The sequence below is a fragment of the Eumetopias jubatus genome, unplaced genomic scaffold (assembly GCF_037043125.1).
Source record: "Eumetopias jubatus isolate StellerSeaLion01/CBP00866 unplaced genomic scaffold, mEumJub1_p1.0 scaffold_12, whole genome shotgun sequence".
Taxonomy (NCBI): domain Eukaryota; kingdom Metazoa; phylum Chordata; class Mammalia; order Carnivora; family Otariidae; genus Eumetopias; species Eumetopias jubatus.
In genome coordinates, this window is record NW_028274818.1 from 48708391 (window position 1) to 48733108 (window position 24718).

A 24718-nucleotide genomic window follows, 5' to 3' on the forward strand; every position below is an offset into this window, starting at 1 on the left:
ACACAGGCAGAACTACCACTAGATGTAGCTCCATCACCCGTGAGGGCACGCTTCTCCACCTTCTGGGTTTTCTACTGTTGGAATCAGGGTCAGGTTTCCAGTCATTCTTTCATCTCAATTCTGAAGATGGAACTTGCTTTGTCATATTTGTTTTAATATAGAGAGAAGTACCACAGAATCACCTTGAGCACACATAGAGGAGGACAAATCGCCTTTGAAATACTGTGGGGAGTGCAGGAAGCCTGCAGGCGCCCCTGGAGCCAGTCAGGGTAGCCTGCTTAGGAAGGCAGGTTGGGTGGTCAGTTGGCATGGAAGTGGGTATAATTGGACCTGTTGAGTTTGAGAGAGATTGGTCTGGGCTCCCCTTCATGGTGGTGGAGGCCTGAGGCCATCTTTGTCCACCTTTGGGGCTGGTTTGTGACCTGCGGCCCCGGAGGGCGACGCAGGAGAGGGGAGGCTGGGAGTCAGCATTGTGCCAGGCCCCATGGTGGGGATGGGAATGGATGACACAGCGGGGCCTCCTCCTGGGCCCAGCCCTGCCCACCTAATCGCCACCAAATGACTCAGCCATATGTCTCTGTGGTGACTGCTGGCACCAGGGCCTGGGGCTGTGGCACCTGCAGTCTGTGGGTGGGCTGGGTGAGCCAAGGGTCTCACTGTGGGAACCAGACACTGAGGTTACAGGGCTGAGAGGCTGCGTTACAATGGACCTGCCTGTTCTGTCCTCTGGACGAGCCCGTCCCGGTCCCATACCCTTCCCATACCATCTTCCTATTGTTTGATTTCCCAATATACACATCCTGCCTCCTCTCAAAACAGCTGTAGGTCATTTGTTTATTTGTTAAATGAAAGTAGATCAACATTCATCTCATTGCAGGTCTGGCTGCGATTGGAGTCAGTCCAGGTGGCAGGAGACTGGGCCTGGGAGTTGAAGGCCTTTTAACTGAGGAGAAGCAATTCTGACTTCACCATCATCACTGTCGTGCAGTTTTCATTTAAAAGATGAACTCCTCTGCATACGCTCTCATTTTGCCCTCACCACACCCCTATTAAGTAGGCTTTTTCATGTGCTCCTCCTTCCTCACCCTGCTCCTCTTGGGAGTGCAGGGGGCCCCCGGAGAGCCACAGAGCAAAGGGAACAAAGAGCACTGGGCCTGACGTCGGGGAACTGGGGTCTGGTCCTGGCTGGGCTCCAGGCCGCCGGCCATGTGTGTGGCTGGGCGCTCCTCGAGGCATGGCTCTGGGCCCGAGAGCCCCCACAGGCAACTGAGGAGATTGACTCAGAGGATCTCCGAGACGCCGATTTCAGTGGTAATGCAGGGACAGCGACAGGACCACAGTCCCAGGGCTGAGACAGGAGCCCGCAGCGCAGCCCCAGGCCCCGCAGCCCCTCTCCGGAGCTGCGTGGCTCTCCACGGCTCTTGGCTTCTCTGCTTCTTTCTTCTCTCTCTGCAGACCGGCTGTCTTTTTCTACTCATTTTTTCTGCTTCTTGGGCCAATGGCGGGCAGATCCCTCTCCAGCCCCCAGTTAGAAGTCCTCAGTTCTGGCGGCCAGTGGAGTCTCACCAAATTCCCAATTCCCGGGGAAAGAAATCTGGGCAGGTGGAGTTGGATATCCACCTTGGTCTGATCAGCTGGGACCTGTAGCCCAAAGAAGCAGGGGCCTGGGCTGGGGAGATGCCCGCCAAGAGGCTCTGTACACAGGACAGGAATAGCATCTTGGGGAGAAGAGACCAAGTGTAATTACACTCCAGATGAGGTGACATTGAGACCTACGGCGAGAGCACGAGCTTACCAGCAAAGCTGATGCACGCGCGCAGTCAGCAGCAATGATGGGCTTCGGCTCCCTGAAGGTCCATTCCCAAGGGTGGACGTGACAGCTGTTGGACAGCCAGGCAAACGTGTCCCCTCAGCACACCCTGTTGTCCTTTTGCCGCCTCTGCATTGGATGATGTGGAACCGGGGCACCGGGGAGCTTGGGAAGAGTCGGGGGACAGGGACTGCCGAGACCACTGCCACCAGTCCTCGGGGCTTGTTCAGCACCACAGATCATTTGCACAAAAATTCAGCTGATCCTGGCAGCTTGGCTTCCCTGATGACCTTGTGTTAGATCTGCTCAGGTTTGAAAACACATTGAGGGGAATTTGGCCACAAAATCAAATCTCAAAGAGAGGGAACCTTCCTCACTCATCCCATGAGCCAATCTGAACACAGGGCACAGTCACCTAAGGAGATGGCCAGACATAATCTGGGATGGAAATCTGGATAGTCCAAAGAGTTTTCTCCGCACCTGCCCGGAGCCCGCTCAGTCTTGGAGGGATCCGTGTGGGAGTAGACCCCTGCTGGCAGTGTGGGACCCTTGGGGCACAGTGCCAAGGCCACAAGTCCTGGAGGGGGGCCAAGAGAGCCAGCTCAGTCTATGCAGTGAAAGTTCAGGCAACAAACATTTCCTTTTTTTTTTTTTTTAAGATTTTATTTATGTATTTGACAGAGAGAGAGAGAGAGAGAGACACAGCGAGAGCGGGAACACAAGCAGGAGGAGTGGGAGAGGGAGAAGCAGGCTTCCCGCTGAGCAGGGAGCCCGATGCGGGGCTCGATCCCAGGACCCTGGGATCATGACCTGAGCCGAAGGCAGACGCTTAACGACTGAGCCACCCAGGCGCCCCGCAACAAACATTTCCTAAGAACCTGCCAAGTGCAGGGCTCTGCTGTCCATGTTGAGGATGAGGAAGACAACGGAAGCGCTGGTTCTAGACACTGACCAGCTGCATGGGGAGGAAAGACATATGCAGGCTGGAGCTAGTAAGGAGGTGGAAAATATCTCTGAATGGCTGAGCAGCTTGGTCATGAGTCCTTGAGGATCTGTGTGGGGGCTGAGGGCAGTCCAGCAGGGATGATGGGGGCTTTGTGGAGGCGGGAGGATGAGGCGAGCAAAGACAAGGGTGGGAGGATGTGCAGGGCGCATGTGGGACCCTGGAGCGTAGGCTTACCAATAGGAAGAGGGACAGAAAACTTCAGACGTCTAAGATCAGATCAGAAGTGCAAGGTCTTGAACAGTGTGTTGGGGAGTTTGGACGTTATCCCATGAGGAATGGGCACTGGAGGTTTTGACCAAGGGACAGTGTTGGAGTAGAAAGCAGTAGTTAAGGACCAAATATCTGGAAGTGGGTTGCACAGAATGAATTTAGGTTGGAAGAAACTCCTGGAGCCAAGGGAAGTGGGTCGGAAGCTACTCTAAGTGGTTTAGGATCCAGATGCTAAGAGCCTGGATTAGAGTAGGTATGGGAATAGGAGGACTGGGAATGGACATTGGGAATGTTATAAAGATTGCTTGGGAACTGGTAGCTCATTGCTATGGGAGGAAGGGAGGGAGAGAAAGTGTAAAACTTTAAGTGGTACCCGTGTTAGAAATTTGGGAATGCTAGCCACGCACCCACACATCCGTCAAGGGGCAGGGCTGGTGGGTAACAGACAGATGCTGTGTGGTCTCTGCCCTTGAGCAACCCTCACTCTTATCCTCAGCTCTTCCAGTAAAGTCCTGAGAGCCATCAGAGATATGTCATGGAGGAAGTGATAGAGAGCGGGGTAAAGAGGAAGGAGCATCCCATTGCCAGCCTATAATAGGTACTTCACCCACATTCTCAGAAATCCTGAACAAACCAAAGGGGCTTTGGGAGAAGAGGCCAGAGGCTCAACTGCCAGGACACTGAGCAAGGACACAGACCCCTGTCGGGAAGTGAGGCAGAGAAGGCATCTGGGTGCAGAGGTGGGGAATCTGATTTTGTCTGGACTGAGTTTGACACAATGGCTGGGGCCTGGACAGACAGGTATATCCAAGCTTTGGTGAGAGGTCAGGGCTTAAGTCCCAGGCTTGATGTTTTCTTCAGTCTAATAAATATTTTTTGTTGAGGGAAAAAGGGGGATATAAAGTGAATTGCAGGGCACCAGGGATCAGGGAAGGTGTTTAAAGACCGGGCAAATGCACAGAGGGCAACAGGGAAAATTGCTTTTACTTTGCCTGTTTAAAAGAATCATCTGGGCCACCAATGAGAGAATGGAAAAATAAATGATGGTGTATTCACAAAAGGCAAACTGCACAGCAATTACAAAATAATAAACAATTGCTATGCACACAATATGCATGAATTACACAGATGTAATTTTGAGCAAAAGGAATGAGACCAAAAAATACATATATGGTTCCATCTGTATCAAGTTCGAAAACAGGCAAAATAATACATCGGGATAGAAACTAGAATAGTGGTAACCGGGGAGCAGGGCAGGTGTGGGTGGGAAAGAAGTTTTAGAAATGTTCTAGAATAAGGTCAGTGATGTATACATATATAAAAACTCATCAAACTGTACATTTCTGCATATAACCACATACTTTGTGGCTCAATTTTTGAAGTCTTTAAAAAAAAATGAACATGTCTTATCTATTGCTGCATAACAAATGACCTCAAAACCTAGCAACTTAAAACGACAAGCATTTATCATTTCACAGTTTCTGCAGGTCAGGAGTTTGGAAGGAGCTTAGCTGGGTGGATCCAGCTCAGGGGCTTCTCAGAAGGTTGCAGTCAAGATGTTGGCAGGGGCTGCCAGATGACACCCCGCATGGCTCTTGGGGGGTGGCTTCAGTGCCTCACCTTGTGGCCTTTTCCATAGGACCACTTGGGTGTCATCACTACATGGCAGCGAGCTTTATCCAGACCGGGCATCTGAGAGAAAGCAAGATGAAGCCACATGTCGTTTATGATTTAGTCTTGGAGGTGGCACACTTTTGCCATATTCTACTCATTTGAAGCAGGTCACTGTGTCTCACCCTCGCTTGAGAGGAGAGGAATACAGCGCCTCTTGAAAGAGTATGGAGCATTTGCGGGTCTATTACAACACCCTAGAACTACACAATGTGGTGTCCCCAAGTGTTTGAAGGTTTGGAAGTCCAGGGACAGGGTCTGGGGAGTCCCCTGTGGTAGGCGGAATAACAGCTCCCAAAGATGTGCATGTTCTAATCCCCAGAACCTGCAAATATGTTGTATTACATAGCCAAGGGGAAGCAAGGTTGCTCATCAGCTGATCTTGAAGTAGGAGGAGGCTGGCTTACCGGGTGGGCCCAGGGTAATCACAAGGGACCTTACCAGTGGAAAGAAGAGGTGGAAGAAGAATCAGGGTCAGAGTGATGCAGAATGAGGGAGACTTGGCTGGCCAATGCTGGCTTTGACCATGGAAGGGGCCATAAGCCAAGGGATGCAGACACAGCCTCTAGAAGCTGAAAGAGACAAACAGATTCTCCCCTAGAGCCTCCAGAAGGAATGCAGGCCTGCCAACACCTTGACTTTCGCCCCATGAGACCCATTTTGGACCCAGCTTGTGTTGTCGTAAGCCATTAAATGTGTGGTAATCTGTTATGGCAGCAATAGGACGTGAGCAATCTACACCCACCCTTCTTTTTCCCATTTCTAAATCCTTTTGCTTTCATCACATGCTATGATTATTGTCCTTATTTGTATATGGTCCATATTTTTAATAAACATGTTTACCATGTTTCCTTTAAAGCTATAAGCTCCTTGAGGGCAAGGCCTAGGTTTTGTTTTGGGTTTTGTTTGTTAAATGTATATCAGAAACCCAAGGGGCACCTGGGTGGCTCAGACGGTTAAATGTCTGCCTTCAGCTCAGGTCGCAATCCCGGCATTCTGGGATCGAGCCCCACATTGGGCTCCGTGCTCAGCAGGGAGCCTGCTTCTCCCTCTCCCTCTGCCTTCTTGCCTGTCTGCCTACTTGTGATCTCTCTCTCTCTCTCTCTGTCAAATAAATAAATAAAATCCTAAAAAAAAAAAAAAAAGAAAGAAACCCGATACATGGCTCATTATTATGTGGCCATTAAGAACGTGGTCAATTATTCACTAGACTGGCTAAAAGTCTAAGCAGCCAACTTAGCAAAGAGATGAAACAAGAAAGCTGGTGTGAAATAAAATATGGAATCCTACTGATTCCTCCTCCATTAAACTAAACCCAAAGAATCAAACAGATGACAGAAGAATTTATTGAGATACTGTTTTCTCCGTATCTTTCTTTGCTCTCATTTCAAGCTAGTGGCCAAGTTAGGGGATTTAGGCAGGACATAGAGTGGAGCAGTTGGAGGTCACTGGCTCATCCCCACTCTTGAAAAGGCCTAAGGCCTTTGAAGGGATATGTCTCTTTTGGGTCAGGGGACAGGAAACCATCAGGAGGGTGGGGAGGGTAGATCCCCAGAGCCCACGAAGGGGATGAAGTTCCTAGGAACAATGGGGCCCTGAGTTCTGCCCCAAGACAAGACCTCAAGGGAAGCAGTGCAGGCTAGATCCCAGGCTCAGGGGTCCCCCACTCACCCAAGACTCTTGGGTCTCGCCACCCTGCACACAGTGCAGGAACTAAGAACACAGAGGGAGAAGGTGCATAGGGCCATGGGGGTCTCTGCTGCAACCACACAGAAAATCAGCTGTTATCCTTGGGGCCTCCCCCCTCTTTTGACCTTGGAGACCTTTGCAGAACCAGGCAGAGTGGAGGGGGGTCGCAGGGGAAGGGGGATGACCCTGAGAATGGCCAAGACAGAATTTTCCACTGATCTGGCAGGAAGCAGAAAGAGGACTTGGGAGTCTGAACTATGGGGATCTAGAACAACAAAAAAAGTGACACTTTTGTACACTGAAGTTTGGGGCTGATAGTCAAACCAGTGATACCTGCTTTGGCTTTAAACAAAGATTTTAATCTCCGGGTGGGGGTAGGCCTGGGGCAGGGTGGCAGGTCCAAGGGCCACAAGCCTTAGCCGTGCAGCTCGAAGTGTGGGGCGGGGGGAGGAAAAGCTGGAGCTGCTGATGGGTTCCGCGGCGGTGCTAGGTTGGGAGCATGTCCTCCACCACACAGGGCTGGCAGTACAGATAAATCAGATAGCAGCTCCAGAAGCCAAGGATGAAAAGGGTGGCCAGGCCTGATATGGAAGTTTTCTGCTGCTAGAGGGGGAGAGAGAGGCAGGAATAGGAGGCAAGGTCAGCTCAGCGGCCAGTGAGGTACCCCCCTCACCCCCTCCATGGGAGCCTCTGGGCAGCAGTCTCCTGGCTGGGGTCCCCAAGCCCTCCTGCCTGGTGCCATGTCCTCTACGACTGAGTGGGTGAGGTGGGCGGGGGGCAGAGTCTGCATGACCACAGGTGGGATGTGACACAAATGCAGCCTGAGCCCACTGCCTTTGGGATGATGGGGCACCCGGCTGAGACAAGGACTTCTTATGGGGGTCTACCTACCCCTGATTGTAGTTGTTCTTTAGGGCACACAACAAACATTTTTCCTGTAGAGGACAGAAACGGCACAAGAAAGATCATTTTTCCCTGGTCCAAGATGGCCAGCCTGCTGGGCACCTCATCAGGTCTTGCTATAGGAAAGGACAGAATGATACAGTGGTACTTGGGAGCAGGCACATCCAGGGTTGGGTATTACTTGGGCATGGCTTCGGAATCTCCCCGGGCCTAGAGGGCAGGATCCCAGAGAGGGCTTCGGCTAGGGAGGCATCCAGGGCCAGTAGAGGGGTGGAACCCCTCCCTTCACTGCAAGAGGTAAGGGAGTGGGAGGACCCGGTGCGGGGGGAGAGGGGGCATCAAGGAGCAGCAGGAGACTGGGGGGTAGCACGAGTAAGGAGGAAGTAAGGCTTCACTTACGCAGCATGGCCCGCATTGATGAAGGGAATCCAGAGGGCCCTTTTTTGGTTTTTGTAGTGCCATCATCTTCTTGTGAAGAGAAAGTGGTGTTCCATCAGCTCCCTCCATCTTCTTGAGCCGGAGCTGTGGGTCTGTGTCTGTTTTCCCTACCAGCCTGAGTTCCTGCTGTTCCTTTGGCCCTCTTCTAAGGGGACTGGGGATTCAGGGAGGGGCAGAGTTGGGGAAACAATTTCCAACATGACAAGGAGGTAACGATAGCGTGGGTGGCCAGTGAAGACCTTGACCCCAAGCCACTGGGGTAACAGAAACCAAGACAGGACCGTGAAGAGTCTGAGACAGACCTGAGGACATTTAGCCAAGTGAAGGGAAGAGATTCTTTAGGGATGAGGAGAGATGGGTGCAGGTTACACTTACAGCTTGCTGTTCTTCTGTATATTTATTAAAACATCCATCTTCTCATCCATATCCTTCTGCATTTCCTTCAAGAGAAAATTCAAAGCTAGAATGATCATCTTGAAGGGCTTTGGAAATGCTCTTCTCTTGCGTCTCTCTGCCAACCACTCAGAGATGACCTCAGCATCCTCCTTCCTCAAGAATCCTCACTGGCCTTGGGGGATACATGCCTCCTCTTCCCTGCACCTCCCCCATTCCATGATGAGGCCAAAGCACAGGCAGGGTCATCAGGGGCTCCTCCAAAGTACAGAGGAGTCAGAGCACAGGAAGTCTTTTTCCCTGATCCCACACTTGGATGAGACCATTATCTGCTTTGGCTCCATGCCTATAAAATGATGGAGCTGAGAAAGTAAATCTTGTGACCCACCCTTCAAAGACACTTTTGACTCCAATGTTTTGACCCCTGCACCCAGAACCTGCACATGTACATTTGCTTCTTCTTTAACCAGATTTCTGGCAGAAACGGTCAACATAAAAGAAACAGTAGCTCAAATGGCACCTCACATTTATCATTTACTAAGAACTGAAAGAAGAGTAAAATCCTCTCGGCAAGTTTAGATCTGGGAAATTGGATCTGGAAAACTTGGCATGGAAACAGTGGTCACAGGAGAATGTCTAAGATGGCAGATGTCATCACCAATCGTATCTGTTATGGACAAACACAGGGTTGGCTTGACCATTATAAAATATAAATGAAATATAATTTGCTTCAAAACATAATTTTAATAAAAAAATGGAAGATTTGGCAAGACTTCACTGATCTGTGGTAGAAAACTGATCAAAGAATCATACTGTCTGGGTGGAGAGGACTTCGAAAATACCTTCTTGAAAAGCATCTTTAAGTGCTATACATTTTGAATAAAGTAGCTGTACTTGTAAATACAGCGAAAATATCCTTGAAGTGGAAATGCACCCTGGGTTCAAATTATCAGAGTCAAAAATGTCCCCCATTCTTAGAAGTCTCACTATTACTTCAAACTCATGTCCCAAAGTGATCTCCTTGTTTCCTCTTCTAAATCAGCTCTTTGCCACCTGTCCTTGTCATGGTCACCTCTTTCTTCTACCTGTCTGGATTGCCTTTGGGGTCATGGACGCTTGCTTCTCCTTCATTCTCTTTGTTGCATCAGTCACCAAGAATATTATTTTTCCTTCGATGCATCTTTCAGATTTACTGTTTTCCTTCTGTTCCCACACCTGGTCCAGCGTCCCTCACCTTGAGCGGGGAAGTGGCTTCCTGCCTGATATCTTGCTCCAGACAGCCCCCATCCCTGCTCTCCCGCCCGCCATGCCCAGGCCACCTTGCAAACAGCTGCCCGCTCAGCCTTTCTGAAGTGCTGCCTCTAGCATGTTCTTTGATTAAGAATCTCCAGAGGTCTCTTACTATTTACACAACCAAGTCCCAACCTGTCTGCCTGTCTTTCAAAAGCCTTCATTATCTACTGCCTTTGTGCCCATTCTATTTTATTTCTTACAGTTTCCCCAGATGATCCCAATTGTATGACTGATCTCCCCACTGACCGTGATACACTTCACGTTTGTCCTGCTTCCATGCTGTGCGCAAGCTGTTCCTGTGCCCAGAATAGCCTCCTTTGTGCCTTTTAATCCCCAGTCCTGCCCACTAACAAAACACTGTGTTTGCATCTTAATATAGAAATAATACATGCCCTTTGTAGAAAATTTGGACAATACAGAGGAATATAAAAGAACAAATTAATCTCATCACCTAGCAATAATTGCTATTAACCCTTTTGGTATATTACTTTCTAGTCTTTTTTTCTAAATATTTACTTAGTTGTTTTTTTTTTTTTCACTTAACTGAGATCAGCCTGTATAGATTACTTATATCTTGCTTTTTTACGTCTCATTATAAGCATTCTATTTTTTTAAATAAGGTTTTTATTTTGAAATAATTTGGGATCTATGGAGAGTTGCAAAGACAGTACAAAGAGTTCCCATATGCCTTTTACTCAGTTTCCCCTTAATGTTAACATCTCACTCAACCATGTCATTGCTCTTATTATTATTTTTTTTAAAAGTAGGCTCGATGCCCAACATGAGGCTCAAACTCATAACTCTGAGATTGAGAGTCCTGTGCTCTGCCGACTGAGCCAGCCAGGTGCACCTGTAAGAATTCTTTCTAAACACTGTTTCCAATAGTTCCTAGTTTTCATTCTATGGATATACCCTAATTTATTTGGCTATTCTTCTACTGTTGAAAACCGTGGTTTCCAAAGTTTTGCTATTAGAAATAATCTTGTGATGAACATCTTTTTACATATACCCATGCTAGTATTTCTGATTATTCTCACAGGTTAAATTGTGAGAAGAGGAATTAATAAGTCAAGGGTTTTGATCTTTTTTGATACCTATTATCTAATTCCCTTCCAATGTTGTACTAACCTACACTCCGATCAGCAGTATAAGAGCATTTCTGCATTGTTCTATAATTGTCATAAATTTCGCTTATTTGGTCGCCTGGGTGGCTCAGTCGGTTAAGTGTCTGACTCTTGATTTTAGCTCCGGTCATGATCTCAGGGTCCTGGGCTGGAACCCTGTGTCAGGCTCCACGCTCAGCAGGGAGTCTGCTTGGGAATCCCTCTCTCCCTCTCTCTCCGTGCCCTCCCCCCCACTGTTGTACACCCACGCTCTCTCTCTCAAATACATAAGTAATTAAAATCTTAAAAAGTTCACTTAGTTGAATGTGACAATGACCTAAGAATTGTTTTCATTTGGCATTTAATTGATTATGCACAAGGTAAACATTTTAAATATATGTATTGCTTTTTCGTTGTATTCTCTTTTGTGGTTTGTTCATACCCTTTGCCCATTTTCCTATTTGGTTCTTATTGATTTGTGTGAGCTTTATATGTTACAGATAAAAAACTTTTATAGATGTTTATTGTATTTGTAGAAAATTATTTCCCCCAAACTGTTGTTTGCTTTTTAATTCTGTTTATGGTAACTTCCTGTTACGATTTTTAAATTTTTATATTGTTAAATATATCAATATTTCCTTTGTGATTTCTTCTGTGGTATTTAGACCATCCAGTTAAATATTTATATATAATTTATTCTTATTGGCTTTCATTATTTAAATTCACTTTATGGACTATTTCAGTTTTTACAATGTTAACTGAATTAAGTTTATCTTCATATAATCCAGCAATGTTCTTAATATGAATACATAATCCTTTTCTTCTCACTAACATTTTAAAAATCATATTTATTATCTTTTAAATTTTATGGAACTGCGGTTCCCAACCTTGAGTGTGCAATGGAATCACCTGGTGATCTTTAAACATAGTGATGCCTGGACCTCATCTCAAGAGGCTCGGATTTTGTTGTTCTGGGGTGCAGCCTGGGTAGAAGGTCAAAGCCACAGTACAGGTGATTGCGCTGTGCAGCCAAGGTTAATAGCTACTGCTAAAGTGTTTAGGATCTGGTTGTTATCCAGGGGAAAGCATCAGAATTGCTTTGAGAGTTTTAAGCAACTGTGGCCCACCCTGGAGATTTTTATTCAGTCCATCTGGGCCAGGGACTGGGTATACTGATTTTTTAAATCCTCCCAAGTATCCCTCCCTGGTGGAGAGGTTGTTACAGGGTTATCTACACTGGTTTTGTTCATTTGGCTAGTTATCTAGATAAGATTATTGTGGCTTTGTATGAATTTTATATATCTGGCGCCTTTATAACTCTTCAAAATTTAAAGATACCTGCCTTTGCCTATTTATGCTTCCACATCAGTGGTTCTCAAATTTTCATCTGGGGAATGTGAAAAAAATCCAAGGGTCTAAGCCCCCTCCAAATAGGACCTGGGCTCTATTTTCTTTATTTATGCTCCAGGAAATTCCAACACACATCAAGGTTTGAGAACCACTATTCTAGAGTCTAGATGGTCCTCTTAGTAATTGTTGAGTTCAAAACTAATCGTATTGGGCTTTTGGTTAGATTTGCATTAAGCTTCCAACATAGCCTCCAAAGCTCACCGTAAGATTCACCTTCTTTGTAAGGATTTGTCTGGTTACCCCAGCCCACATTCATTCCTTATTTCTCCAGACTCCTAATTAACTCCAATTATCATGTAGCTTGGTACTTGCTATTTCCTTCTTTCCATAGAGTTTGGGTCTTCCTACTAGACTGTAAGTGGCTACAGTGCGGGGTCTAGCAACTCCTGTATTTTCTAGCATGGTGCCCGCCCATGGAAAGCGCTCAGTAAATGCTCACCTTCATAATCTCCACGAATTCCTGGAGTTTATCAAAATCCTTGTCCATTATGCCCTTTATCTATCGAAGAAGAAAGGCACAGCACATATTACGACTTTGGAGCCGTCTCAGTGGCATTTTAAAAAGGGCAGCAGCTGATCCTCTGGAATAAGCTGGATAAAGCTCAAGGAATGGACATGTCGTGGCCTATCCAAGCCCTTTTCTTGCCACAGAGTCTACGAAGGGATGAAGATGCATGTAGCATGAAGCCTCCCACCCCCCACCAGCCTTGGCGGGGCTTAGATCCAGCTACTTCGACGCTTCCAAGTGGAGCTCAGAGCTCAGACCACAGCTTCCCGTACACCTCCTTGCTTATACACTCCCTCTCTTCATGAGTTTGCCATAGGTGGTTCCATCCAAGAAGCAACAAGAAAGTTCCTTCTCTGTGGCATGCTCAAGGTGGGGGGGTATGGTAAGGAGAATGGAATTGGTCTGTGACTGCCCCCACTTCCCAATCAGTCCCTCTCACTCTGTCACTAAGGTTCTATCTCCTCAACCTTCAATGTGACCCCTTAGGGAGTTCTTGGCATTCAAAACCTGGGTTTAAGCATCAAACAAATAAGAACTAGATATCCTAAGCTGCCCAGCACCGACATGCTGAAGGAGATCAGGCTGAGTTAGGTTGAGGCTTTTTCCATGCAATTCCTGATTCCCCTCACTATTCAGAGTTCAGCACTGCATTTTCCTGGGTGCTACCCTTTTCCTCTGTGTCCTGAAAAGTCTCACCCTGTTACCTGTTTGATCTCGTCCATTTTTTCCTTGAGCTCTTCCCTCACCTCCCTGAGTTCATTCTGGGGGAATAAAACAGGGAAGAGAAGGAGTAAGGAAATGTCTTGGATGGAAGGAAGATCCTGGGGCATTGCAAATGAGGAGGAACAGAGAGATGGCTCCCGCTAGGGGGGAAGGAAAGGACGCGGTTAAGAAAATGGGAGGGTGGGACATGGAGACATCATGTGCCACCCAATAAGATGCACTGAAGGGCACGCCTTTTTTCCATGATGTGACCCCCAAAAATGTGCAGCCAAGTCTGATCACTGGGGAGCATCAGACCACCCAAATGAAGGGTCAGTCTGCAAAATAAATGACCTATAATCCTCATAAATGAAATGTCCCCAAAAAACAAAGGTTCACGGGCTATTCCAGATGGAAGGAAGCTGAAGGGACATGGAACCTAGAGACCATGTGTGGGCCTGGATTGGATCCCACATCAAAACAGTTGTTTTTTCTTGTTAGGAAAGACCTTAGTGGAACAATTGGTACAAATAGACTAAGTACTGAATCAGTGTTCATGTCCTGACTTTGATATTTTGATAACTGTACTGTGGTTATGTAAGAGATTGTTCTTGTTTTTAGACAGTAGACACTGAAATTTGAGAGAAACATGCTCTCAGATGATTCAGGAAACCTATATTATACATATGTATGTGTGTGAATGTATACATACATATATATATATATATATATAGAAAGAGAGAGAGAGAGGGAGAGAGAGAGAACCCTGATCAAATGTCAACATTTGGGAAATCTGAGTGAAAGGTAGACTAGAATTCATTGCCCAATTTTTTGAAAATTTTCCGTAAGTCTGAAATTAGTTCAAAATACAGAGTTAAAACAAAACAAAAAGCGGTGGAGGGAGTAAAGCCATGGGTCCTGGGGCAGAGCCCCAGACGCCAGCAGGGGACCTGCCCCAGCCGTGGGTGGGGGGCCCACATCTCGACTGTGCCCTGCCGACCCCGCCCCCTGGGCTGGCACACCTACCCTTAGCTCGTGCGTCCCTCCTGGTTTGGTAAACGGCCCTCCTTGTTTTACTGCTTTGTAGTCATATGTCTGTTGGTGGGAAGCAGAAACACAGAACATTAGAAATCGCAGGTGTGGGGTGATTGAGGCAGGAGAGATCCCCCTGAGGTTCCGTTCCTCCTTTAGGGCTGGGGTGGAGGTGAGAGCTGGTGGCCCCGCCTAGGAAGCAGTTCCCGCCACCTTCTCCTCTCCCTGGAGCTCATCCCCTCACCACGCCACTGCCCTCCTGGCCCCCTGAACAGCCAAGCCCACTCCTGCCTCAGGGACTTTGCATGCACTCCTTCCTCCCCCCACAGCGCCCTTCCTCAGCCTTCGTGCTAAGCCCAGGGCCCTACCTCCCTATTTTAATTCTCTGCCTAGCAGGTGACACTACTGAGTTTTCCTTATTTATTCTGTATCACGTTAGTTACTAGTGTGAAGTTCGGTGAGAGCTGAGAGCTTGTCTCTCTCTCGTGTATCCCCCCAGCACCTGGGACAGGTCTTGGCCACCAGGAACAGCGAATGACCCCTGACTCCAGGTCACCTCCCCACGGGTCTCAGGCCTGGCTGCCAGCATGGCCTCAAAAAAGCTTCTTACTTTGGTCGGCTCTGGCTTCAATTCCAGGCACCCTGCCTTATAGTTCTTGTTCTGTGGAGGGAGGACGTTGGCAGTCTGCCGTCTGTCAGGCATCAGGACTTGGGGGCGGGGATCACACTAGCCCTCTCGAGAGCCCCCCCCCCCCGTCCACCCCTGCCTGTCCTCCTGCACCTGAGCTCAGGTCCAGCCCCCCCCCCCCCGCACAGGACCTGATTCAAGGCAACCCAGACCTTGTCAGCTTATCTTCCTTTCCTGAGCACGCACCTGCCCGGTCAGCAGGCCTCCTTCTCCCCGCCGGGGGCCTGAGCAGGGAAAGCCCTTGGAGATAACTTTATGGAAACCGTGTGGGTATTATTTCAGGAGCTCAGGCTTTGGAGAGAGATGGATTCACACCCTAACCTCAGCTGCTTGTGGCTGTGCCACCCGGGAGCTTATTTACTCCCTCTGAGCCCCCATTTCCTCGTCTGCAAATCAGGGGCACGAATCGTATCATCTAACACAGTGCTTGTGTGCCATGGACGTGCCCTTCCATGGGGCCTGGCATGGGCCCAGCTGGGAACGTGGCTCCGGGAGTGGCTAGAGGTGCTGGGGCGATTACATTGTTCTTTGTCCCACAGGGAGTCAGCAGAGGCCCCTTTCCTTCCCGCCCCCAGGCCACGGATTAGTCCCACCCTCCTTCCTGGCTGAGAGGCCACTTGGAGCTCAGAGCAGAGAAAGAAAAGCCGAGGATTCATCAGAGAGCTCTCTGTACCCCCATCCCCACCCCACAGCTCCGGAGAGCAGGAACTCGGAGAGGCCCCACATTGTCCAGCAGTTTCTCCTTTACCAGGCTCGTTTTCTTCAGTTCTGCCTTCTTGGCCGACATGATGGAGGAGACCAGAGTGTTCTTTAACTTCCCAACCTCCCCACAATGGGCCCCTGTGACCAGGCCACTGTCCTATGCAGATTACAGGCCAAGGTAAGGGCAGGATGACCACCTCTCTGTGTGCAGAACAGCTGAGGTCACAATGCCCAGGTCCCGCATGCTGGCGGGGAGTGTCACCACAGCTTTGAGCCGAGGGGGACTCAGCCACTGCAGGAGGGACAGGGAAGGTTCCGAAGCCACGAGGTTTCCCTCCTGCAAGCGGGAGAGGGGCTCTCCTGCAGACCCCTCCTGCTGAGGACTGGTCTTGTGCAGCCTTAGTGGAAGGCACACCTCACCAGAAGCAAAAGCTGCTGTCTCCTCTCCCAGCGGGACTTACCTACCAGGAGGTGTCTGCCCCAAACTGCTGGTTCTCCCCCGAGTCTGCACGAGGTTCTGCCCTGATGTCCCCATGCGGACAGACAGTTCCTTGGCTCCGGAGCTGTCTTGTGTTGAGACCCTACGAAGTCCCTCTGGTTCAAGGTGCATGTACCATGCTAAGCTGGGGGGGGGGGGCTGGGGGTGCCAACCCTAGCAGGATGGCTTCTAACACCCTGATCCACCTGCATGGCTGGCCCTGCCCCTCTCTCCCCTGCACCACCCCAGTCCCGTGCCTCGGTTCCTCTATCATCCTGCAAGAGGGTTGGAGCAAGAAGCAAAGCGTGGACAGTGCTTACGATGAGAAGCGTCTGGGGGTGCGGAGGATACTGAGACCATTCTGACGGGGGGGCTCTAATTTGTGTCTGAAGAGTCAAAGGTCCTGGCCTCTCAGTGTGGGACCTAAAAATCATTCAGCATTCGGCTTGTGAGCCTGATTTCCCTTTTCTTGGTATTCTTGGGCATTCTACCTCCTCCCCTCTCATTTCAAGGACCAACTGCAATTAAAACGGCCAACGTGCGAATTCTGAGGACAGACAGCCCAGGATTGCAGGAAGGGCTGCAAATTGCATGGGCAGCATGGGCCCGCGCCCTCCCACTCACACGCCGCGAGCACCTGTCCCTCCCAGAGGCCGGGAGCGTGGGCACCTCCCTGGGAGCCGTGGCATTTCTCAGGGGCTTGTATCACAGCCCCCCACCTGCTAACGGCTGTTGCTCATAGTCCATCACAACCAAAGGAAGAAGTGTCTGTCATTCTGTTCAGCAGGGGAGAGGGGTGGTGAGCTTCTTAGGCGCCCCTTCCTGCTAGTCAATGAGGGGAGAAACTTCCAGGTTCCAGGTACTCTGTCCTCTCAGATCTGCCGGCCACAGAACAGGAGAGCCCTCTCTCCACAAGTTCCCAAAGATCCTGCAGGCTTGAGCAGGGAACTGCAGGGAAAACAGCAGACTCCATCTCAACATTTACCAGCCCCGGTGGAAGTGGGTACTGTCTCCTCTTGGTCTGGGCTTGAGAGCCTCCTAGACCTGCAGCAAAGTTTCCTTTGCTTGGCTGAGCAGTTGCTAAATGAGCCTCCTGCGAGCCAAGCATAACCCATGAGCCCACTGGCCTGTGTGTGGGGAAACTGGGTCTAAAAGAAATCAGGGTCTCGTAAAACTGCTTTATAAATGATACGTCTATAATTCTCATCATTTGAACAGGTGTTAACAACTGACCCACGGCTCCCGGCTCGTGCCTCCTCATAGCATGTACTAGTCACGCGTCCAAATACATCAGTGTTATTATCAGTGTGTTCTGGAAGGGCTGAGGAAATCCATAATCTCATGTTATTTTCTTCTCCTGTGAGATTTTGCGATGGCATGAGGCACCATCGTGACACTGGATATGGCTCTGATGGAACTTGGGTCTATGCAAGCCACAGGCTGTTCTTGCCTGAAGAATGCCAGGGATTCCTTTCCTAAACCCCCTTCATGGCAAAACTCACTGGGACAAAGGCAGGGAGCACAAAGCCCACAGATGTTCCGATAAGAGTTCAGTGGAAAAGGGGTATTCACAACAGAGAGAAAGCAGTGGCCACATGTCTCTTTTCTCCAAAATGTGTCAACTGAACTTTCTTTTCTTTACAAAGGTTTTGGTTTTCCGGTTTCACGAAGACAACGTTGTATGGGAGGCTGGTAATGGGGGGAGGAGAATTTAAAAATAGCTTTGGGCCTCTGAGTTTGGCCTCTTGTGATTCCAGAGATGACCCAGTGTTCCAAAGCCCTTTGATGAGGACAGAATATTTCATAAAGGTGCCTGGAAGCCTGACAGCTGGGGTCTCCAGTCAACCATGGACTGACATGGTTCAGCACAGATGACCTGGACAGTTCACCCTACAATAGCCCGCCGACATACTGAGCGTCTGGGCTCTCTGCTTCCTGGCCCCAGGGAACCTCTCTCATACATTTTTTGGAGCTTTACTGGGATCGGTTACTGCACTGTCCTACTTGACTGATTTATAGACATCTCAGAAAGCTCTCCACTGTGCCAGGGGAGATCTGTCACTTGACACATTGGTTACTATGCAATTTCTGATCATTTCTATAAATATTGTGTTAGACCTTGGCTAGAATCATAATCCTATGAAAAAATTATATCTAGTTTCTATCATGAATTTCTAGTTCTTCTATTTCAGGAACAAAATATTATATTCTGGGGGTGCCTGGGTGGCTCGGTCGGTTAAGTATCTGACTTCGGCTCAGGTCATGATCTCGGGGTCCTGGGATCAAGCCCTTTGTAGGGCTCCCTGCCCAGTGGGGAGTCTGCTTGTCCCTCTCTCTCTGCCCCTCCCCTGACTAGTGCCTGCTTTGTCCCGTAAAAAAAAAAAATACATATATATATATGCATAATATTCTGAGCAGATCATTGTAAATCTCCAGATAATTCAATACAGCTAATGAGAAGTAAAAAGAGCAAATGTATGAGGATTGCAGGCTTTTCTTTTTTTTCACCTATGCATTCCCCATGACGGGGACATGTTTGCCAGGGCCTTCCAGGACCCGGGGGGGACCTGTTACAGAACAGCCTGCTGTGTGAGATAAAGCAAGAGCCACCAACAGTCAGAGGCTCCCCTTCTCCTGCTAAATATGGCTCCTGGGACCTCCTTGCTTGGCTGGTGTCCCTTCACTCTCTTTGGATGGAGTCCAAATAGAGGACAGCAATTATACTCTTGCCTATTTTGGCATCCCTGCTCAGAGATTCTCTACGGTTGCTACCCCAGACCCTAAAAGCCTCCTCTCTACCTCTGACACCTCCAAATTCCATCGATCCCTGAAGCCATACACCTGAGCGGCACAGTGGCCTCTCTGGATTGGCTTTCTGGGGACTAGGGTTCACAAGGGGTACATGGAGGATTGAAAATGGCAGAGTTCTGTGGGCTAGTTCTGTGGGCTAGTCCTGGGAGCAGCCTGCACCACTCTCGCTCCCACTTTTTTGGCTAGAACGCAACCACAAGGCCACACCTAACTGCAAAGGAGGCTGGGACACACAGCTGAGTTTCTCCCAGGAACAAGAGGAAATAGGCTTAAGGAGCAAGTAGCCAAGCTCTCAGCTTCTTATAGTATCCAGACACCTTGGCTGGCCTTTTCGTTGCAAGAGGTTGATAGCATGTTATGCTGTATGTTGGTTCTGCAGGCAGTGATTTCTCCAGAAATGTCATTCAGCTGCTTGGGAAAAATCTGCAAGCCTGCGCATCTTCTTCCTACAGAAGAGCCGTCTGTCGCCCCGGCTCCTCTCACCACGGGGCTCTGGGGTGCTTCTGGGCCACGTGACAGTCAAACACTCTGGGGCCCTGGGCTCCTACTTGAAGCTGAGGGAGGGAGGTGTTAAGTGACATCGCTCCTCTGGGTGGCAAAACTCATGGTGAAAATCACGGCATGAGGGAAGACAGCTTGGAAGGAATCAAACGCTGAAGCAGGCCACACTCATTTCCCGAGCCCCCTAAAACACAAGTGTTCATTTACTTTTGTCTAATTATTGATCGAAACAAAGTGATCTCCTTCCTTCTCCCGCCTCTAGAAGCCATGACCACAACAACCCATCCAGAGGACCGTGAAGCCTGGGGCGCACCTGGATCTCAGCTCCACACCTCACTCACAGACTGCTCATCCAGGCTCCGGGCCAGCCTGGTTCTGAGCAAGCAGCTCTGGTTCACTATGTCGGGGGGCTCCTCACTGAGTCCCCTGTTCTTTCAGCACATGCTCACTGAGCACTCGCTGCGTGCCAAGCACCCTGCAGGGCACCAGGGGCACAGAGATAACTAAGACATGGTGCTGGCCCCTAGGAACCCATCGGTGATGCGGCTGACAGGAGCCTCCATAGAATTGCACTTACAATACAGTCAGTAGGCCCAGGAGCTGAGGGAGCCCAGAGGAGAGGCCTGACCTGTTCTTGGACCTGGTTCTCTCCCATGCTCTTCTGGACCCCATTCCTGGCCTTGTGAGGTTCCCAGTACCCTGGTTCCTCTAGAGCCAGGTTCTTTTCTAAAACCGAGCACAGGACCCACCACGTTACCCACCACATGCCTGACTTTCCTAACGCCAACACCTGCCCGGACCTCTGAAGAGATGACACGTTCCCTCTACCCATCAGGGGGACCACCCTGTTGGGGACGGTCATCAAAAATTGACCCATGAGCTGGGCCCCAGCGCTTGGAGGCTCCTCACTCCCTCCCCTGTTCTTGGAACATGGTTTCCACTTGGCTTTCTTGTTCCCAGAGGCTGCTCCAAGGATAGAGCCTTGAGATAGGGATGTGGTGTTGAAAACACCTGCACGGCATATGTGACTAGAACCTGTGAAGGTCTCAACTTTTCAGATGTGGCGGGGAGGTGCAGGGACACTTTCATCTTGCTGCTGTCCAAGACAAGCCTGGTACGTCCCCTTTGCTTATTATACCTGCCACCGGCTAACCTCCTTGGCTGCCTCCTCCTTCCATCTCTCCCTGCCCCGAGTACAGGGGCTGGTTTCAAACTATACCCAAGAAGCTCCCAGGAGGATTACAAACCAACACACACCCTCCATGCTGAGCCCTAGACGGTGTTCACCCGTCTCTGGCACATCCAATGGGTCCTCCTTCCAGCATAGAGAATGCCTAGCCTGTCCCGGCAGGTGCATTGCGTACCAAATCAGCTTTCTCTGCTCCATCTGGCCCAAGTTCACCTCCACCTGGCCTTGTCACTAGATATAGTGGTTTGGACAGGACTTAAATCTGCACCGCTCCTAACAGTGTAGAACAAGGTGTCCTCTGAGCTGTGTGGGTCGAGCTCATATTTCACCATGTCAGACTGTATGCACGTAACATATTCTCAGAGGTGCTGTGGGTTCCTGACTCAGGAAAGAATGGGATATCCATAAACCTAGCAGCCCTGAGGTTTTTGTACATGGATCTCCCTCAGCTCTCAGGACATGGAGAATTAGAAACTGGAAACCCCAAAGTCTACATGAAGGAGACGTTGCTGTGCAGGTCTGGTATCCATGAAGAGGTTCCTGCTGATTCTACGTGATAGCCTGACCTGACCTGACCTCCCTCCTGCTCCACCTGCCCCAACAACCCACCCCCCGCCCCCGGGCATTCTTTGCATCTTCTATTTTGTCTTCTACTTGGTTACCTGTGTTAGAGTTCTCCAGAGAAATAGAATCAATAGGAGACCTGCCTAAGGTAGATCATCCATCTATCTACAAGAGATTCATTTTGAGGAACTGGCTCCCGTGATCATGGAAGCAGAGAAGTCACACATTCTGCTGTCTGCAGGCAGGAGGCCCAGGAGAACCAGGGGTTAAGTACCAGTCCAAGCACAGAAGACTGGTATCCCAGCTTGAAGTCAGGCAGGCAGAGAGGAAGGTTTCTTTCTGCTCACCTTTCTTGCTCCCAGAAGCTGCTCCAAGGATAGAGTCTTGAGATAATGATGTGGTGTTGAAAACACCTGCATCGTATATGGGACTAGACCTCAGCCTTCAGCAGGTGGGCTGGGGCCCACCCACATTAGAGAGGACAATCAGGTTTATTCAGTCCACCAATTCAAATACTAATCTCTTCTAGAAACATTCTCACACACAGCCCCCCCCCCCGAATAATGTTCAACCAAGTATCTGGGCACCCCTGGCCCTGTCAAGCTGACCCGTAAGATTAACCATCACATGACCTGTCTCTCCAGCCTTCCTGACTGGTCACTTCACCTGGAACACAGCTTGTCGTCAGCCTTTACTGACCTCGGGCCTGGCCTCAGGTCCTACCCTCCTGAACCTCCTTCCAGGGCAGGCCTAGCAGGAGGCCCTGGGTTCTCAGGCTCCTCCCACACACACCCTAGCCTCCAGCTGTTGTGATACCAGAGCCTGCCTTCCTCCCTTTCCCCTTGTTGGAGAGCTTTCTCCCCAGGCCACCATCAAGGCAAAGTCTTTCGGGAAGGCATTACTCTCTGTCTGCTCAGCTCCATTCCAACGGAGTCATACCTCCTGTGCTCACTCCTAGTGCTTTGTCCCCTGGAAACCATCAAGTAGGAGGGCATTTGTCCATACCTTCCAATCCCCCATTCTTTCAGCAGGGAATTCCCTGTTTTTCCAGATTCCCCCAGCAGCCCCGGGCCACAGCTGCATGGTTTCGCTCAATCTTGGCCCCCTTCTGAGCATCTTCCCAGACCTGCTATCAAGAGGGCAAACCCAGCTCCGAGCCCCTGCCTGGCCTCTGCAGTCCCCTGCATCTCCTCGGCCTGGCGAACAGCCTGGTCAATGGCCAACAGGTGCGCGGGTAAGCCTCAGCCCCCTGGCCTTGCGCGTCCTTGCGGAAGGGCGGGGGCGCACAGGCATGACCACTGGGCTGTCCCACTGGGGAGGAGGGACTTAGGGTTCCCCTGAAGAGGGGCTGTGGGCCTGTGGACTCTGGTGCAATGATTTCCTGGCACCGCCGCCAGGGTTTCCCCCCTGCAGGTTGAACTAGAGCCAAGGGTTTGCCCACGGAGATGGAGAATCACCATAGTGAGATAACTAGGGTCTTCACCAAGCACTTGGAGTGTGATTTTATTTCATCCACGTAACTATCCTAAGAAGGAGGCCTTACTGTTGCTTCCATTTTACGGAGGAGGAAGCTGTTTAGCTCCAACATGAAATCATTCTCTGAAGTCACAGAGCTAGGTGGGGGAGCCAGGAGCACAGGCAGCCCCAGGGCACCTCAGTCGAGGGTGGGGACCCACCACTGGCTCTGGGAGCTGAGGGGTGGCCTGTCCCAACCGCTGCAGCTGCACATCAGCGTTTCCCCCTTGACAGTTGCAAAATTGGGGTTAAAGAGAGAAAGGAGGAGCCGTGAGGCCGGCCTGCCTGCAGATGCAGGGACTCCATCCCTGCCTCCAGCAGAGTCAGCCACCCGGAGGGGAGGCCTCCAATGGCAACCTCACGGGACACAGGCCCGGAGGATCATGCAGACCTGGCTTCAAACCCCATGGGCCTCTCCATACATGTTATATGACCTTGGCTAGTTTCTGATGCACCCTGAACTGGTTTCCTCTCCAGAAAATGGGGTAATAATAAACTACCTACCTCATGGGGCTTTTATATTTTATCTCTTAGAATTAAATAAGGCAAAGTATGTAAAGGGTGAGGCACCTGCTCCTTGTGACCTGTGGCTGCTCCCATGTCCCCTCATTCCAGAGGACAGTGCCCTCCACTCCTTACACCGTGGCCAGGATCTCACAGAGCAGGAAGCAGCACTTAGCAGAGATACCAGTGATTCCACTTTTTTATTTGTAGACCCACCCCTGCCCCCCACAGCTCTGGATCAAGCCCAGAAGTGTATTGGGGTGAGGGTGGGGGAGATTTGGCAGACAAAGAGATATGCGGGTACATGTGGTGTGTACCCCAAAAACTCCCTCCTGCTAGAACCCCTCACTGCATACTTAAAATGAAGTAAATAAAACACTGAAAGGAAATCAATAATGAATTTATGAAGTCATGGCACCTACTAAGAGGATGAAATAATTGTTGAAGAAAATGACATGAAATAGAACAGAACAAACCAAAAGGCTGACCTGCACGCACACACAGTAACATGAAGCCAAAAGACTTTAGTAACCCGAGAGATAATACGAGCAAAATTGGAGATAATACACATAATAGGTTAAAGAAATATTAACTCAGGAGACATTTCCTTTTTTCTAATTTTTTTATTGTAGTAAAATACACAAAATCTACCATCTCAACCATATTTAAATGTACTGTTCAGGGATGTTAAATACATTTAGAACTCTTTTCATCTTGTAAAACTGAAGCTCTGTACCCATTAAACAGTCACTCTTCCTTCTTGCCTTCTCCAGCCCCTGGCAATCCCCATTCCACTTTCCATATTTATGAATTTGACTAAGTACCTCATTCAAGAGGAATCATACAATATTTGTCTTCACCTGGCTGACTTATTTCATTTAGCATAATGTCCTCACAGTTCATCCATGTTGTAGCCTGGATCAGAGTGTCCTTCCTTTTATTTTATTTTTTAAAGATTTTATTTTTAAGTAATCTCTACACCCAACAGGAGGCTCGAACTCACACCCCGAGATCAGGAGTTGCACGCTCTACTGAGAGAGCCAGCCAGGTGCCCCCAGGATGTCCTTCCGTTTAAAGGCTGCAAAATAATATTCCAGTGTATGTATGTATATATATATATCACACTTTGCTTATCCATTCTTCCCTCCATGGATGCTGGGTTGCTTCCATGTTTCAGTTACTGTGAATAAATGCTGCTATAAACATGGATGTACAAATATCTGAGTCTTTGCTTTCAATGCTCTTTTAAAAAGATTTATTTGTTTGAGAGCGAGAGAGGAGGGGGAGGGGCAGAGGGAGAGAGAAACTCAAGCAGTCTCCCTGCTGAGCATGGAGCCCGGGGCTGGGCTCCATCCCAAGACCCCAAGATCACGACCTTAGCTGAAATCAGGAGTCAGACAGACGGACGGACGCTCAGCTGACTGAGCCACCCAGGCGCCCCACTGCTTTCAATTCTTTGGGTGTATGCCCCAAAGTGGGATTGCTAGATCATATGGTACTTCTGTTTTTAATTTTTTGAGGGGCCTCCATACTGTTTTCTATGGTAGCGGCATCAATTTGCCTTTCTACCAACAGAGCACAAGGATTCCCTTTTCTCC

General features: G+C 49.4%; 1 protein-coding gene across 1 annotated transcript; it reads right to left on the bottom strand.

The window, feature by feature from the left end:
- Window positions 1-6872: 6872 nt before the first annotated feature.
- Window positions 6873-15643, bottom strand: TEX35 (testis expressed 35). The gene is made up of 8 exons (XM_088016927.1): window positions 15605-15643; window positions 14671-14829; window positions 14163-14231; window positions 13139-13195; window positions 12366-12425; window positions 8103-8167; window positions 7689-7881; window positions 6873-6989 (listed from the first exon to the last, which is right to left on the bottom strand). Exons 1-8 carry the CDS (start codon window positions 15641-15643, stop codon window positions 6873-6875), a joined length of 759 nt encoding a protein of 252 aa, XP_087873053.1.
- Window positions 15644-24718: the final 9075 nt, after the last annotated feature.